General features: G+C 38.0%; 1 protein-coding gene and 1 pseudogene across 1 annotated transcript; one reads left to right on the top strand and one right to left on the bottom strand.

The window, feature by feature from the left end:
* Positions 1-5,077: 5,077 nt before the first annotated feature.
* LOC125598987 lies at positions 5,078-6,277 on the bottom strand. The gene has a single exon (XM_048772654.1). The coding sequence runs from the start codon at positions 6,275-6,277 to the stop codon at positions 5,078-5,080; it is 1,200 nt and encodes a 399-aa protein (XP_048628611.1).
* A 4,540-nt stretch (positions 6,278-10,817) lies between these two features.
* LOC106389098 lies at positions 10,818-13,683 on the top strand (annotated as a pseudogene).
* The last annotated feature ends 3,739 nt before the right edge of the window (positions 13,684-17,422 follow it).

The following is a 17,422-nucleotide window of genomic DNA, read 5'->3' as shown; positions in this document are numbered from 1 at the left end:
ACCCTAAACCATCAATCCTAAACCCTATTTTTTTTTAAATACGAACCCTAAACCCTGAAACATCAACTCTAAACCCTAAACCATCAATCCTAAACCTTTTTTTTAATACGAACCCTGAACCCTAAACCCTGAAACATAAACTCTAAACCCTAAACCCCAAAACATCAACTCTAAACCATAAACCCCAAAACATCAACTCTAAACCCTAAATCTTAAGTTCAGATTAGTTAACCATATTTTTTTTTTCTCAAAGTTAATCGAAATGTTATAAATGGTTAGTGTAAACATGAAAAGTGGTTAGTGTAAACATGAAAAGTGGTACTTTGAAAATGGTATTTTTGGCAATTTCCCATTGATAATTTAGAAATCAAATTTAATTATTAATAACAATTAGAGTTATAAACCCCACTTATTTTAATTATATTTTTTAATAATCATTTGGTTTAGTATTCCTTTAGAGATTAAAAGTAACAAAACAAAATCACTTTTCAGTTTTGAAAGGTGAATAATGAGTAAATGATATATTACAATCAAATACTCATTAATATCTTTTTCCACAATATAAAATATAATATCAAATTATTATAATATTTTGCAGCATTAAATATTAATACAAAAAATAATTATATTTATAAAAAAGTTATATTCAAATATATACTAAAATTTGAAATATTTTTAGCTGTTTTTGAAATTCGGGTTTAACTCTAGTAGAAACAAAAGACCTGTCTTTGAACGCAAGTCTCTTCTCTCTCCACAAGTATCCCATCATCTCTGCTAATTCCTTTTTTTTTTTTTTTTCAGAGTGAGTTTATTGTTAAATCGTACAACCTTCTCCAGTTTTAACTACTTCGCTAGTATTTCATTCAGTCTATGCTAAACTTGGTCTCTTCCTGTTCTTAAACGTCTCGTTTATTCAGAGTAGTTAGTCCATGGAAGTTGTCGTCTTTCATCTGGGTTGAATGACTCGAACTTGAGGGAGAAAGAAAATGGGATCGAACTTGTGTTCTTGGGCTCGTCTTCTTCGTTTCTTGTGATGGGTTCTCCTCTAACGAAGGTTATTTGCTTAAACCCAGATCTCAGATTCTTTCGATCGAATCGTTACGAAGTAGGCGGATTTGAGGAAAAAGATTACTCCCTTTTTTTTAATTAATAATAATAATAAGAAGAAAATCAGCAGAATATATGAAGTTAAAAGCAGGTTTTAATATTCATCTGATAAGATTTGTGGATCCTCTACAGCTGGAGCTCTTAGAAGATTCAAGGAAGCTATCTATGAAGACCCTTTGCTCGTTATGTCTAACTGGAATGACCCTTATTCAGATCCTTGTGCTTAGACCGGCATTACTGAAGAAATGTATGAAATTAGAGAGTTGTTTTGGTGAGAATTAAGTTTAGATTGATGAGATTAATTAGAAGTATCCATGAGGGAAAGAGAGAGTTTGAGATTGAGAGAGAGTAAAGAGGAATTGTATTTCCTTAATCTTCTTAAGTGTTCACAGAAGGCTATTTATAGCCTCACAATACATACAAAAGATTTAAGAAGATAAAGAGATAAGGTTCCAACAGCTATATTCCCAACAGCTATACTTTGAATTTTGAACCTCTTTTGGACTGTAGTGATTAGTGCCGCGAATCCCTACAGCATCAAAGTGCATAATGTAAGTTTTTCAGAATGCTCACTTTGGTGCTGTAGGAAATATGTTATCTTCAGCAACTGATCTTTTGTCTACAACGTCAAAGTGATCAATGTAGTTTTCTCAAGGTCCTCACTTCAAAGCTGTAAGCCAACTTGATCTCTTCATCTTCATTCTTTATTTCTGTTTTCATGTCAACACTCCCCCTCAAGCTTGACTATAGGAACTAGCCAAGCTTGGAAACCATGAAGCATTCCCTCATTAAAACCTTTACTTGGAAAAACCACTTGGGATAAAAACCAAGCAAAGGAAAAAGAGTAGAACACTCCATGGCAAGAGGATCAGTGACATGTGATGTCTATGAGTCCAAGCTTAGGATGAATGAACTCACAAACCTTGCTGTTGGCTGCCTTGGTGAAGATGTCAGCTAGCTGGTCTTCACTTCTTGTATAGCATGGAAGAATCACTTGTTGCTCCACTGCTTGTCTCACCTTGTGACAGTCTACTTCTATATGTTTTGTCCTCTCATGGAAGACTGAGTTGGATGCAATGTGTATTGCTGCCTGGTTGTCACTGTGCATTGTCATGGGCGTGGTGATCTCAATGCCTAAGTCTCTTAGCAGTCCCTTGATCCATATGAGCTCACTTGTTAACTTCCTCATGGACCTGTATTCTGCTTCAGCACTTGAGCAAGATACCACCTTCTGCTTCTTGCTTTTCCATGTAACCAGATTTCCTCCAATAAAGGTGCAATAGCCTGTGGTTGATCTTCTATCAACTCTATCTCCAGCCCAATCAGCATCACAGTATCCAACCACTTCAGTGTTCTTGTTACAAGCCATCCATACTCCTTGACCTGGTGCTTCTCTTAAGTATCTCAAGATCTTTTCCACCATGTTCCAGTGATGTGTCTTGGGGGCTTGCATATGTTGGCTCACTTGATTCACAGCAAAACATACATCTGGCCGAGTGATAGTGAGATAGATGAGCTTTCCAACCATTCTTCTATACTTCTTGACATTAGTGAAGAGAGTGGCATCATACTCCCCCTCTCGCAACACCTTGTAACCTTCCTCCAATGGTGTCTTGGCCTGTCTACTCCCAAGGTTTCCTGCCTCATTCAAAATATCAAGTGTGTACTTCCTTTGGGATAAGAAAAGTCCCTTCTTGGAGCGGCACAATTCAATACCTAGGAAGTACTTCAACTCTCCCAAGTCCTTAATATCAAAAGCAGTTTTAAGAAAGGCTTTAGTTGAGGAGATACCTTCCTGGTTGCTACCAGTGATGATGATATCATCCACATACACCAAGATGACTACAATGCCCTTGTTGCTGGTCAGTGTGAAGAGAGAGTGATCAGCTTGAGACTTCACAAAACCTCTCCCATTGAGTGTTGTGCTCAGCTTGTGGTACCAAGCTCTTGGGGATTGCTTCAGGCCATAGATAGCTTTCTTTAGTCTCAAGATATTTCCTGGTTTCACCATATCTTCAAGACCAGGTGGAGGCCTCATGTATACTTCATCCTCTAGTTCTCCTTGAAGAAAAGCATTCTTCACATCCATCTGCCATAAATCCCGCTTCAAGTTGACAGCAAGTGACATTAGAATCCTTATGGTATGTAGCTTGGCCACTGGAGAAAAGGTATCCAAATAATCTTCACCATATACTTGAGTATACCCTCTTGCAACTAGTCTGGTCTTCTTTCTTTCTGGCTTCCCATTAGCTCCATACTTGATGGTGTAAATCAGCCGGCTTGTCACTGCTTTCTTTCCCTTGGGAAGTTCAGTCTCAAACCATGTATCATTCTTGACCATGGCTCCCATCTCATCTCCAACAGATGCTCTCCACTCCTCATCTTGCATAGCTTCTTCATATGTCTTTGGAATGTATTCTTGATCCAATTCACTAATGAAGATTTGATGCTCTTCTGGATAGTGGGCAAGTGAGCACACGGCACTGATAGGATGAGCTACTGCCTCAGCATTGAAGTATACTCTTGGTTTCCTGACTCTTGTACTCCTTCTGGGTTGTATCTGCTCAGGTTCAGCTTCATTTTCTCCACTTGGCTCACCCATTTGTGTCTCAGCTTCTGATATCTCATCTTGATCATGAGATACTGAGCTCTCTTCAGGTTGAGTCTGCGCAGGCTGCTCAGTACTATCACCCCCTTCAGGATCAAGATGAGTGGTCTCATCATCCTCCACTGTCTCTTCTACAGCTTGTGAATTTGGTAGACTGATTCCAAGCCTCTCCATAATATTTCTCAGGTTATTAGCTCTATCTGAGGCAGGTTTAGATAGATTCTTGAGTTCTTCCCAACTCCTCTCAGCATAATAACCTCTGGACTCTAGGAACTTAACATCCTTTGATACTAGAACCCTTCTTGCCTCTGGATCATAGCATTTGTACCCTTTCTGATGTGTAGAGTAGCCAATGAACATTGCCTTTGTGCTCTTAGCCTCTAGCTTGTTTCTTAATTCTCCTGGAACAAAAACAAAACACACACACCCAAATACCCGCAAATGGTTTATAGATGGTTTAGTTTTGTTCAGTACCTCATATGGTGTGGAATCAAGAAGGACTCTTGTAGGTTTGCGGTTGATTAGGTAAGTGGCAGTGACAACTGCATCTCCCCAAAACCTTTTAGGTACATTGGTGTGAAACATGATGCTCCTGGCCACCTCCATTAGATGTCTATTCTTCCTCTCAGCCACACCATTTTGTTGTGGAGTGTAAGGACAACTAGTTTGTTGTATGATTCCATGTGCAGCAAGGTGATGTTTGAAGGCTGTGCTAGTATATTCACCACCATTATCTGATCCAAGAATTTTAATCTTGACATTGAAATGGTTAGTGATATAATTTTGAAAATTTTTAAAGGCTTCTAGCACCCTATCTTTAGATTGTAACAGTGTGATCCAAGTATATTTAGATTTTTCATCTATGAATGACACAAAGTACTTATGTTGTTCTCTAGATGCACATGGAGCAGTCCACACATCAGTATGTATTAAATCAAAGCAATTCTCATAGATAGTCTTGGATTTAGGAAATACACTTCTACAATGTTTCCCTAAGATACAAGCTTCACAATCACTTTTAAAATTAATACTAGGCAACAGGATGTTCAAGGCATGAGAATGAGGATGTCCTAATCTAGCATGCCACATTACATCTTTAGGAAATTCAGAAACAGAAACAAAAGCATTAGATAATTCAAGAGCTGGTCTTGTGTCCTCAAGAAAGTACAAGTCTCCCTTGGTAACACCTTTTCCAAGCAACTTACTAGAATCAATATCCTGAAAATACACACTGTTAGGAGTGAAAGTAACTTGACAATTCAAATCATTAGTGACCTTCTTAACAGATAACAGGTTTGAAGCAAAGGTGGGCATGTAAAAGGCTTTAGATTCTTTATCAAATAGCTTAAGATCTCCTACACCTTATATTGGAATTTTATCACCATTTGCTATCATCACATTTCCTGAAGCTGGTTTTATGTTTTTAATCAGATTTTTATCATTAATCATATGATGTGAAGCACCAGAGTCTATTACCAATGGTTTAGCTGATTTTGAAACATTTAAAATATCACCAGCAGTGTGAGAGGCATTAAGAGATATTCCAAGAGTTCTAGAGATACCAGATTCTTTTAGGGCTTTGATGAGAGTCTCCAAGTCCAGGTTAGTCCTTGGTGTGGTGTACGCAGAGGTTGATGCCATAGCACTTCCTCCACCATGGCTGCTGGAGTAGACTGAGTTTGGGGTTGCTGGCTCAACACCATCAGCTGAGAAGTTGGCTCTTGCATCCTGGTACTGGGATCTTGTCTCCTTGAACTTGTTTGGCTTCAGATGGGGATGCAGGATCCAGCACTTGTCTTTCAGATGCCCCTTCTTCTTGCAGTGGTCACAGGTCAAAGACTTCCTATCCTCTTGCTTGTAAGCAGCTTTTTTGGCTATTACTTCCTCAGCCTTGTGAGCCATGCTCAAGTCTCCCTTGCTTCCAAATAGGCTCACAGACCCTTCTTCCTTCTGGATTTGAGCACAAACATCATCTAGATCAGGGAGCTTATCTGCCCTTAAGATGTGCTTGATAAGACCTCCATAGGATGAGTTGAGAGTGAGCAGCATTCCAAAGACTTTATCTTCCTCATGCCTGGCTAGAAGAATGTCAGGATCCACAGTGTATGGTCTCAGTAGCTCCAGCTCTGCCCAAAGAGATCTAAACTTGCCAAAGTGAGGTTGAAACTCCATATCTCCTTGACTGAGACCGTTGAGGGCTTTCTTCACTTCAAAGACCCTAGTTAGGTTGGAGACATTTCCATAAACTTTGTAGAGAGTGTCCCACAGCTGCTTGGTAGTCTCACAGTATGAGTAAGACTCCATGATTGCTGGTTCAAGGGAGCTGAGGAGAGCTGAGAGCACCATAAGATTTTCTTGACCCCATTTATCTTCATCAGCTACCACCATCTCCTTTCCATCTTCTCCTTGGACAGTTTGTTTTGGAGCTGCTGCTGTTGTAGCATACTTCCATAAACCTTTTCCTCCAAGGGCTCTCTTCACCATCCTGGCCCAGAAGAGATAATTAATCCCTTTCAAGGTCACAGGAATGTTGAGATGTTTGTTGTTACTGTTTTCTTCCATATTTCTTTCAAATCACCAAGAACAAGAGAGAGAAATTTTAAAAGATGAATTAAAACAAGAGTAGAGTGTTTGCGGAAGTTGAAATAGGTTTCAAAAGCTTTGTTGCTCTGATACCATGAAGAAATGTATGAAATTAGAGAGTTGTTTTGGTGAGAATTAAGTTTAGATTGATGAGATTAATTAGAAGTATCCATGAGGGAAAGAGAGAGTTTGAGATTGAGAGAGAGTAAAGAGGAATTGTATTTCCTTAATATTCTTAAGTGTTCACAGAAGGCTATTTATAGCCTCACAATACATACAAAAGATTTAGGAAGATAAAGAGATAAGGTTCCAACAGCTATATTCCCAACAGCTATATTTTGAATTTTGAACCTCTTTTGGACTGTAGTGAACAGTGCCGCGAATCCCTACAGCATCAAAGTGCATAACGTAAGTTTCTCAAAATGCTCACTTTGGTGCTGTAGGAAATATGTTATCTTCAGCAACTGATCTTTTGTCTACAACGTCAAAGTGATCAATGTAGTTTTCTCAAGGTCCTCACTTCAAAGCTGTAAGCCAACTTGATCTCTTCATCTTCATTCTTTATTTCGGTTTTCATGTCAACAATTACTTGCTCTAAATACCATGTCATCATCTCATGGTCTTACATGGGAACCTTCTACTGGGGACAGTACCAAAGGAGATTGGGAACCTTTTCATCAAACTCACGGCCTTTTAAAAAAAATAAGAAGCCAGTTTTGTTTCGCATTTGCAGAAACCTTCAGTCCAATGGTTTAACAGGAAAGCTACCTCCAGAGCTTGGTAACTTGAAGTACCTTAAAGAACTTCATATCGACCGGAATAGGCTTCAAGGAAGTCTTCTTGCTGCTAGCTATCCCTCAAAAGTGTAAGTTTGGCGAAAGAAAGATAGAAACAATTGGAAATGTTTAATGGATTCAAGTGCAAATAATGGCAGCGGTTTGTGCAAGTCTTCTCTGCTGAAAGTAGCTGACTTTTCATACAACTTCTTTGTGGGGAAAATTCCCAAGTGTTTGGAGCACCTTCCAAGGTGCTCGTCTTTTTTAAAGTTCTAGTCATCGAGAGTTTTTATTTGCAATGTTCACTAGGACGAGCTTTCAAGGGAACTGCATGCAAAACAAGGATCTTAAGCACAAACCTTCTTCTTCTTCCCAGTGCGGTGCATAAAGATATATATAGATTTTTCATTTTCAGTGAGTCTCGGTTTACTAAATGTAATCCTTGTGGCAGCTCATGAAAGCCCGACCTCCCTCCCTAAGCACCAGTCAGCTGAAATTGTGGCTAAGCATCATAGACCTAAGTGGCTTCTTGCGCTTCAGATAGTCACAGTACCAATGTTTCTCTGATGCAGCTGGTTGATTTCGAATGCTGGAAGACGATTCTTGAGAGATCAGAAAAGAATTTGAGAAATATTAATAGCCAAGGTGCGGTATGCAATGGAGAGTCGGTTTCTCGATGTATCTGGTAATATCTATGCGTTTGGTGTTCTTTTGCTGGAGATTGTGAGTGGTAGACCTCCTTTCTGCAAAGACAGAGGCTTCTTAACTGAATGGGTAAGAAGAAAGCTTCAAACTTTGTTACTTGCAACCAACCAAATGGGTTTGACTTTTTTTGGTGGGTCTGGAGCTGAAACATTTTAACCAAGAAGAGCTTGAGACTGTATGCGAGGCGGCGAGGCAATGCTTGTACAGGGATCCGAACAACAACAGCAACAATAACAAGAAGCCATCAGTGGAAGAGCTATGTGAGATGTTGGAGTGTGAAATCAGTTTGTCGATATCCGCAGAGCTTCGATCATCTTCTTTGGCTTGGGCTGAGCTCGCGCTTCACTCGTGATGAGGGGAAGATAAAATACTATCTGGAAACCAAAACAACCCCCAACCTCTGTAAATCAGTCGACTCGTTTACAAACATTTGATATTGTTTTTTTTCTTTTTTCTTTTCCAATTTCTCTGATCTTAGAGGAGTGTGTTTTTTGATCAAAACAAAAAAAGAAAAAGAGGAGTGTGTTTGAGTGCTTACGTGTTGCTTTTGTTCTTGATTAGTTTTTTTTTTGGGGGTGTTTTACATTGTGTATGTAAAGGAAGAGAGACATATAGAGTTTGTAAAAAATACTTCATCTGTTTCAAAAAAAAAAATACATATTTTAGATTTTTTACACATTAAGAAAACGCATTAAAACTTTATTGTAAATGCATTGTTTTATATGTTAATAACAATTTTTCATAATTTTTAGCCAATAGAAATCCAATAAACACCATTAACTTTTTTGAAATTTACAATTTTTCATTAAATAATACATTGAAAAAGTAAAAAAAATATCTTTTTGAAACAATTTTTTTTTTACAATGTGGATCTTTATGAAACAGAGAGAGTATTAAATTTGGAAATTCTATGAGAGGTTGAAGAATGTGTAGTGAAGTATTTTTGGAGCTTTGATCAGGGGCGGAGGCATAGAGGTAGTGGTAGGGTCAACTAACCACACTAAAATTGGACAAAAAAATTTAGCTTATTTTTTTCTAAAATTATTATAAAATTTAGTTAAAATTTGACATTTGACTCCATTAATTTATGTTTAAATTCACATTTGCCTCCATTAATTTGTAAAAAAAATTGTTTCTTAAAAGCAAACATCATAGGTTTCAATGAAAAAATTGCAAACGTTGCTTCTTACGAACAAATGTAAAATAACCACGCTTTTCATCAAAATTGCAAACTTATTTGATCTGCGTTTTAAAGCCTGAATTTATTTTCTTGTTAAAAGTTGATTAAAAAATATTTATTAATTGTAAGATTATGTTTTTAAAATAAATTAATAACCAACTTACATATAATTGTATGGAATGTAATTTTTTTTTAAGAAATAGACATAATTTGTGAAATTTAAGCTCATAAAAAACTAATAATTTGTAAATTTAACTTGCATAGGGTAAAAATATGGGTTATTGATATTTTAAATTAAATTTATTATGGGATATTTTTATTACTCAAAGTATCTAAAATATATGACACATAATTTACTATATGATCAACCTGTTTTTTACAAATAAATAAATAAAGAAATATTTAAATGACATTCTCCATAATATTAGTAACTTTAACGGTTTTATGAATCGTAAATATACAATCAAAAATATACTGTGTAGATTTTGATGCATAATATCTTAAAATAACTATGTTAAATTAACTGCTTAGATTTTGTATATGTGTTTCAATTCGATGTAACCTATTTGTTTCTGTTTCGCCGGATCCTCGGAATGTACTCTCCAATTGCCCAAGTTTTTTGAGTTGTTCTAATACATTATTATTAAATAATGTTTATATTTTTTGTTCGGTATAACTAAAACTATTAGAATTTTGGAAAGCTAAATCTTTTTATTGATTTGGAAAATAATAGATTCTTAAATAGATTATGTATTGTGCAATATATAGTTGAGATATGATAATAGAGAAATGCATGTATATTTATGAATATTGTATTAAGAAAATGAATGTAACTAAACAGATCTTGTGATTCAAAAGTCTTTAAAATGAGATGTATAATGTGGTATATAGTTGATAGAGAAATTATTTAAACTACCACATTCTTATTCCCACTTTTCATGTTTACTTTAACCACATTTACCTTTATTTTTAAATAGAAAAAATATCATCATGCCCTTAACTAAGTAAACTTAAAGCTAATCTCTCTCTCTCTCTCTCTCTCTCTCTCTCTCTCTCTCTCTCTCTCTCTCTCTCTCTCTCTCTCTCTCTCTCTCTCTCCATATTTCAACCTGCAACCAAATCCAACGAGCTTTCCAATTTTTTTTACGGCGACCTAATTCGATGAGATTCGTCGAAGCTTACGAGCTTTCCGACAAACCTGACAAACTCTGCAAGCTCAAACAAACCGATAATTGAACCATTGTATAATGAACTCATTTGATAATTGAACCACCTTATGTTTATAGCCTATTTTATCCAAAATTTACTTCTAATATAAACGAGAGTTTTGACACGTTGTCCCTAATATACTTACTAAACACTTAATCGAACTTGTGAGCAAGTTTTTGGTTGGTTACTCATGTTAAAGATCACCAACATCATTCTTGTCACTGCAATATTTTTGGTTGTAGACACATGTATAATTCATATTGATAAATGAAAAATAAATGGTGGTTAAAGGTGTATATTGAACCGGGGCTTCTAGCTCTAGTGGTAAAGGACTTACAGCTTTGAGTACTGCCACCTGGGTTCGAATCCCGGCCACTGGGGAATTAACATTTCGGCATCGCCAGGGACAGAAGACCGACACGTGGCAACACGTGACTAGTATACATCACTTCTGTGGAGCCATGATACCTCTGTAAAATTCAAAAAAAAAAGGTGTACACTGAAAGCAAAGATGAGTTGTGGTATATATTTATTTGACCAAGTGGTGAGTTGACTTGGGTGTGGCCTGCCTGCCTGCTGCTTTGCTGTGTGTTCTCTTACAGTTATAACCCAAAGAAAATAAAAGTGGCGATTTTTAATAATTATCTTTCTGGGAAAACAAAAGTTGTCTTTGAGAAAAGAGTTTATGAAAAGTATCGGTTCTTGAGCTTTCATTCTCGAACTAAACCACTCACACGAGCGGCTCGATTCCTCATTTCAAATTTTCACACGGTTTGATCTGGTCAAGGCCTCGATTGTGATAAAATCAGCAGACTGAAATGGGTGGTGAAGTTTCCAAGTTATGTACATTCTGTTTCTGTTGCGTTTCGGAGCGGCCAGAAGAATCAAATCGTGGAGTCACATCCTTAGGTAAAACTTATAGCTTTGATCAACGAGTTTCTGATGTTGCTAAATCTGTGGATTTGGTTTTCTGTCAGGTGACGAGAATGATGTGCCTCAGTTTCGTGAATTCTCCATCGAGACACTGAGGAGCGCAACAGCAGGTTTTGCAGCAGAGAATATAGTGTCAGAGCTCCTAATGTTGTCTACAAAGGGAAACTTGATAACCACAGACGTATTGCTGTCAAAAGGTTTAACAGGAAAGCTTGGCCTGATTCTTGTCAGTTTCTGGTAACTTGCTTTTTTTTAAAAAAAAAAAAGAAAAAAAAGCAATATATGTTGTTGAATATTTTAGGTGTTTTTTTCTTTTCTTTCCAATAGGAGGAAGCTAAAGCTGTTGGTCAGTTAAGGAACTATAGGATGGCTAATCTGCTTGGATGTTGCTATGAAGGTGAAGAGAGACTTCTTGTTGCTGAGTTTATGCCCAACGAGACTTTGGCTAAGCATCTTTTCCACTGTAAGATAATGACCAGCTCTCTTCTCTGGTTACTTCAAAGCTTGTGTAAGACGCAAACTGTTGATATATGTTTCAGGGGAGTCACAACCGATGAAGTGGGCTATGCGACTAAGAGTAGCTTTACATATTGCTCAAGCTTTGGAGTACTGTACCGGCAAAGGGCGTGCACTCTACCATGACCTTAATGCTTATAGAGTTCTCTTTGATGATGTAAGTTTAGCTTTTTTTACTTGTGTCCTTGTTGATATATGTGCATGTAAAAATTCATCACATGGGGTTTTTTTTTAGGACTCGAATCCAAGGCTTTCTTGCTTTGGTCTGATGAAAAACAGTAGAGATGGAAAGAGTTATAGTACCAACCTGGCTTTCACTCCTCCCGAGTATCTCAGAACAGGTATATATGCTTAAACACTTGCGAATCAGTGCAAAGTTTTTTTTTTTTTTTGAACATTATGGTTTTTGTGTGTGTGTGTTGTTTCTTCAGGTCGTGTGACACCAGAAAGTGTGATGTACAGTTATGGAACTCTGTTGCTTGATCTTCTTAGTGGAAAACACATTCCTCCAAGCCATGTAAGCTTTAAGATACTAAATCATTCACTCTCTACCAAATCATTTCCGGAGAAAAGTGTATCTTTGTAAGTAAAACTTTACTTGTACTGTGTATTCTTAGGCGCTGGACCTCATACGGGACAGGAACATTCAAATGTTGATCGATTCATGCTTGGAGGGTCAATTTTCAAGTGATGACGGGACTGAACTAATACGGTTAGCGTCTAGATGCTTGCAGTATGAGCCTCGTGAACGGCCTAACCCAAAATCTCTAGTCACTGCAATGATTCCTCTGCAGAAGGATCTTGAGGTATGTATGTTTTTACAACCACCCACCCTTCTTTTGTCTTTCTCAAGCTCTTGTATTCTTTTGGCTGATACGTTTAATCATGTAAGAAAGATGGGCATACCAAGCAGTGCCTCAACAACGCCTCTTTCACCACATGGACAAGCATGCCTAAGAACTGATCTAACTGCCATCCATGAGATTATTGAGAAACTTGGATATAAAGATGATGAGGGAGCAGCCACAGAGGTTACTTTCTTTAATCATTCTCGTAATTGTCTCTCATTGCAAGTCCATGGTACCTTGGTTACATTCTTTGATTCTTATTGTAATCTGATCACCTCTTGGGCTTGTTTGTTGCTTTGTTTTTGTGCAAAATTTGCAGCTATCGTTCCAGATGTGGACCAACCAGATGCAGGATTCGCTCAACTTCAAGAAAAAGGGTGATATTGCTTTCCGGCATAAAGACTTTGCAAATGCTGCTGAATGCTATTCTCGGGTGAGTGTTTGAGGTTTTCAGATAAAAGTTAGTGAGTAAATCACAGACACTAGTCCTATCACAGTTTCGGATCATAAATTTTTTTTTTATTTTTTTTTTGTTATTGACAGTTTATCGAGGGTGGGACAATGGTTTCACCAACTGTTTATGCAAGGAGAAGTCTGTGTCACCTGATGAATGATATGCCCCAAGAGGCATTGAATGATGCAGTGCAATCCCAAGTGATATCTACTGCTTGGCATATCGCATCTTATCTTCAAGCTGTAGCTCTTTCAGCTCTAGGACAAGAGAACGAAGGTCATGCTGCTCTTAAAGACGGATCAATGCTGGAAAGCAAAAGAAACGCTCTATGATGATGGTAACAAAAGCACCAAGAGGAAAGCAAAAGAGCAAACAGAGGGATTGTTTATCTTCTGACATTGACCCAAACACCCCCCATAGGCTTTGCAGCATAAGATCAAAACCCACCATCACCTTCATAAGTAGATAGGAGCTATCACACAGCTCTGTGTGCATCCTCATCATTATCATCACTGGTTCTTCCTCCTTTCTTTTTTTCTTCTAAATACTGGATGATGCATTCATTTGGTTTTGTACGGCAAATTGGACTCTTGTTGTGTGTTTCGGTTACTGGCATATGATCATTTCCTTATTATACAGAAGATAAAGTTGCATACTTTAAATCTTTGATGGGGATTGGGAATATGTGTGATTGCGGATTTGCTTTGATGGGTTCCATTATTTGTAATCGGTGTTTTATGTATAGAGAGCACTTTGTATTTTGACTTGATGATCTTTTGAATTTTGCATATCAGAAATGTTATTGTTTCCCATCTGTGCTTGACTTTTCCTTCTTCGGATCTCAATATCCCATACATACCCACAAACACAAGCATTTACTTCATAGTTACCGTAAGAAGCTAAATAGTGTTTATGCTAAGTAGTTGGTGGAATTTGAAATAAAACTAGAAAGGGCCCTGTTGAGAATCAAGATCCCTTTGGTCGCCATTGATAAGCTTCAAGAACCACTAGCTTGAGCTTGAATCAGAACACACTCATGTAACCCGGTTCACCATGTTAATAACGGGTACATCCGGTTAAGACCTTGTGGTCCCCAAGTTCGACAGATCGGCTGGAAACCGACTCCGGCGTGGCTGTACAAGAGGTTCGCTCACCACCGATTACAACCCACTCGGATTACAAGAAGAAGAAGACCCAAGAAGAGAGAAGAACAGAGAAACCCCAAATCCAAACTGCTTATGAGCTTAGTCAATCACACAGTTTCCACTATGGTTCCTGTCACAACCATCAGCCTGTTAAAGTGATTGAGAAACTTAACCTTCCCTTCCTGCAACTTGATTCTGTGCTAGCTGTTTGATCTCGTCATGTGCACTGACATTAGAACAAACTCCCTTGAATCATATGCAGTACATCCCTGAATCATACATGCTTCAGTCTGAAACAATCCCTGACTCAAACCTGCAAACCTGAGACTGTATTTACATTGACTTTCTTGAACTTCAAGCATCAATCTTCTCCGTTGCTGTTACCAACAAGACACGCCGCCTAGCTCCACCTTGCTAGGAAGACTTTCAAAAACAGATATCTTTGCTTAACCTTGTTCAAACCCTTCTGCATCAGCAGAACCGTCGCACCAAGAAACTAAACCACCGCCGTCAGCTTCTTTAAACCAGTCTCACATCCCCAAACCTATGGATTTCCTGAAACTTCTCTTCACAGCCTTGTGTGCTTCACTCTAGAACCTTTGAAGCCATTTCCTTTGCTGTACACCACTCTGCAACACTTCTTTACGTTTTGCAGCCATTCATCAGTACACCTTTAACATGTCATTACCACTGATGGATCATTCTTCACTTTACTTTCTGCAAATGTAGCTTCCTGAAACAAACTGAATTATGAAAAACTAGACACACGACACCTCAGGTCCTTGTCTTTGAATACAGCTTCCTTTTACTTGTGTTTGCATCATTCTCAGATCCCCTTTTAAGTAACATCATTCGCCCTTGGATCTCTGTTTGCTACACACATCTACTCAGCCATCTGTTTTACCATTCAGCCTTGACTCCACCTGCCCTTTACTGAATGTAAAAATAAAACCCTTCACAACTTCACCTCGCCATGAACCTTTTAGACACCAAACCCTTGTCTAATTATCTGAGTAAACAGACCAGCACCAGCAGCTTGCAGTCCACTGCTTGTACCTTTTAAACCATATCTCTCATCAACTGATGTTGTGATGCTCATGAGATAGTTCTTTACAGTTTCTTTCACATCAAACTCGAGATCAAGATGTGTTTCTTCAACTGTAACAGACTGATACCACTCAAATTACCCTAAGGAGTGTTACTCTCATCAAAAGAGGTTCAGATGTAGTACTTAGGGATCGAATCCACAAGGAGCTAGGGAACAATTAAATCTAGTGTTTATTAATTCTAAAGGTTGCAAATGTTTAAATGAAATAGCAATAGTAACAAGCGAGTAAATAATAAATGTAACTTGGTTGGAAATGATATTAGATGCAGGGCCACTATTCAGGTGTTGGAGATTAGAATACCTATAGATGCCTAACTGTTGCATGCATGATATATTAGAGCTCATTCGCTTAACTCAGTGATCAGCTGTCGCATGTACCACTGGTTAACAGACTAGATCTCGTGTCTCAACGGTTAGTATGCAGACAACGAGAGAGTGTCGATCGATGGTCTATTAAGACGTCGACCGATACACCTTTGCCAACGTGGATCGATAGTCAGTTGAGGACATCGATCGACGGGTTCTAACCAGGCCTATGCGCGAGTATGAAATGCCCTACTAAGATGCTAAATTGGCGGTTAGCCCTCTCTAGCAGTCCTAATATGATAGATAGATGTCAGGATGGGATAACAAGGGTGCTTGAATATGCAATCCTATGATCAAGTTCTAGTTATCAAGGCTAAAACAAGCAATGAATACAAATCTATCATGAATATCACAACAAGGCAGATCTATAGTTTGGGGCTAATCCCACAAACCTATCTGAACCCTGGATCTAACAGTTGAACTACTCAGACATAGCAAAGCAATTCATAACAATAAAGGAATAGAAACTCATAGTATAGATGAAAAGAAATAGAAACAAGGAGTTTCAATCATAAGTGATCTTTTCTCCCAAATGAAATTTGTAACAAAACTAGGTCTAGAAAAGCTCTCCTGCCGTCAAAACACTTAGGCTGTATATATTCTACTAGGTTAAAAACTCGTCAGGGCATTTTGGTAATTTGGCTTGGCCTTGGTTTTTAAGTCTGCTGAATCCAAAATGTCGCGTCTGGTGTCTCGACATCGATCGATGGTACTTGTGTACATCGATCGATATTAATCTTCATCTGTCGAGGCATTTCCTGATATCGATCGTCAGCATTGATGCGCATCGATCGATTGTTCTTCCTCTCGTCGACCTCTAAGTGGTCAGGTCGGGTGAAATGTCCTTTAAGCTCCAAAATGCTCCAAAGTCATAGCTTTACTCCGAAATGCACCTGAACCTGAAAACATACATAGAAGAGTATGTTGGGTCAAATCCAAGGTATATCAACTCCCCCAGACTTACCCTTTTGCTTGTCCTCAAGCAAAACATACATGCAGTCTCTCTGAAAGAGGTTTGAAAATATGGGGACTTAAGATTTTAAAGCATAGAAATCTTTCCTCAACAATTTTGCAACCACATTTAAAAAGTCCTAATCACAAAGCACACTATGCAATATCCTAGCTTAGCAACCATTTCTAATGTAACACAACTCATCAATTCACGTCTGACATCCCCTCTACTGATTTCATTCCTTAGCATAAATATAAAGTGAATGCTTTACCTTGGGAGTATCGATCACAGGATGCAAGGATTTCAGACAGGTATCTGGAGCTGCAGGTTAAAGTTAGTTCCTAGTTTCTCTCTCTCTAATTTTCTCTCTTGAGTCAAAGTCTGCTTCCATTGCAGGATCAGTGACTAAGGTTGCTACCAAGTTCTGTTCACTTCTTTTTGACCTATATCCAAGAGTTCTTTGCGAAAGCGAGCCTTGAAGATTGCCGCCTCCAAGTCCCGTTTCGAACTCTTTTATTTGAGTCTTTATGAATCAAGCCTTAATGGTTTTAGCCACCAAGTCATGTTCAGACTCATCCTAATTAAACAATAGATCTTATTTATTATTATTATTATTATTTTTATTTAAACCACTAACTAATCTAGGGTCGAAATTTAGAGAGAGAAAATGTGATAAATAATCTAAACCAGGCGTTACCTTCCAGACCTGTCTGAAGAATCCGATCCCATGTATACCAAGCCCCAAGACAAGCGGTTATGTCAGGTTTAGTGTTGGAAATCAGCTTTGGTTACTTCATACGGTTCAAGGCAAGTGTGTAGTTGATAGGTTGATCCGCTTTAGCATCTTTAGTGCTATCTGCAATCAGTAAATCTAAAATGATGCTAAAGATTGGTTAGATATTCATGTTTAAATCAATATAAGATTATAGTCC

This window comes from Brassica napus, unplaced genomic scaffold (assembly GCF_020379485.1).
Source record: "Brassica napus cultivar Da-Ae unplaced genomic scaffold, Da-Ae ScsIHWf_1817;HRSCAF=2453, whole genome shotgun sequence".
NCBI classification, from domain to species: domain Eukaryota; kingdom Viridiplantae; phylum Streptophyta; class Magnoliopsida; order Brassicales; family Brassicaceae; genus Brassica; species Brassica napus.
The sequence above is the reverse complement of the archived record's forward strand: the minus strand, read 5'-3'. Positions and strand labels throughout refer to the sequence as shown.

Bases quoted from the DNA above. Each gene is read 5' to 3' on its own strand.
- LOC125598987 (XM_048772654.1), bottom strand. From the start codon at position 6,277: ATGGAAGAAAACAGTAACAACAAACATCTCAACATTCCTGTGACCTTG.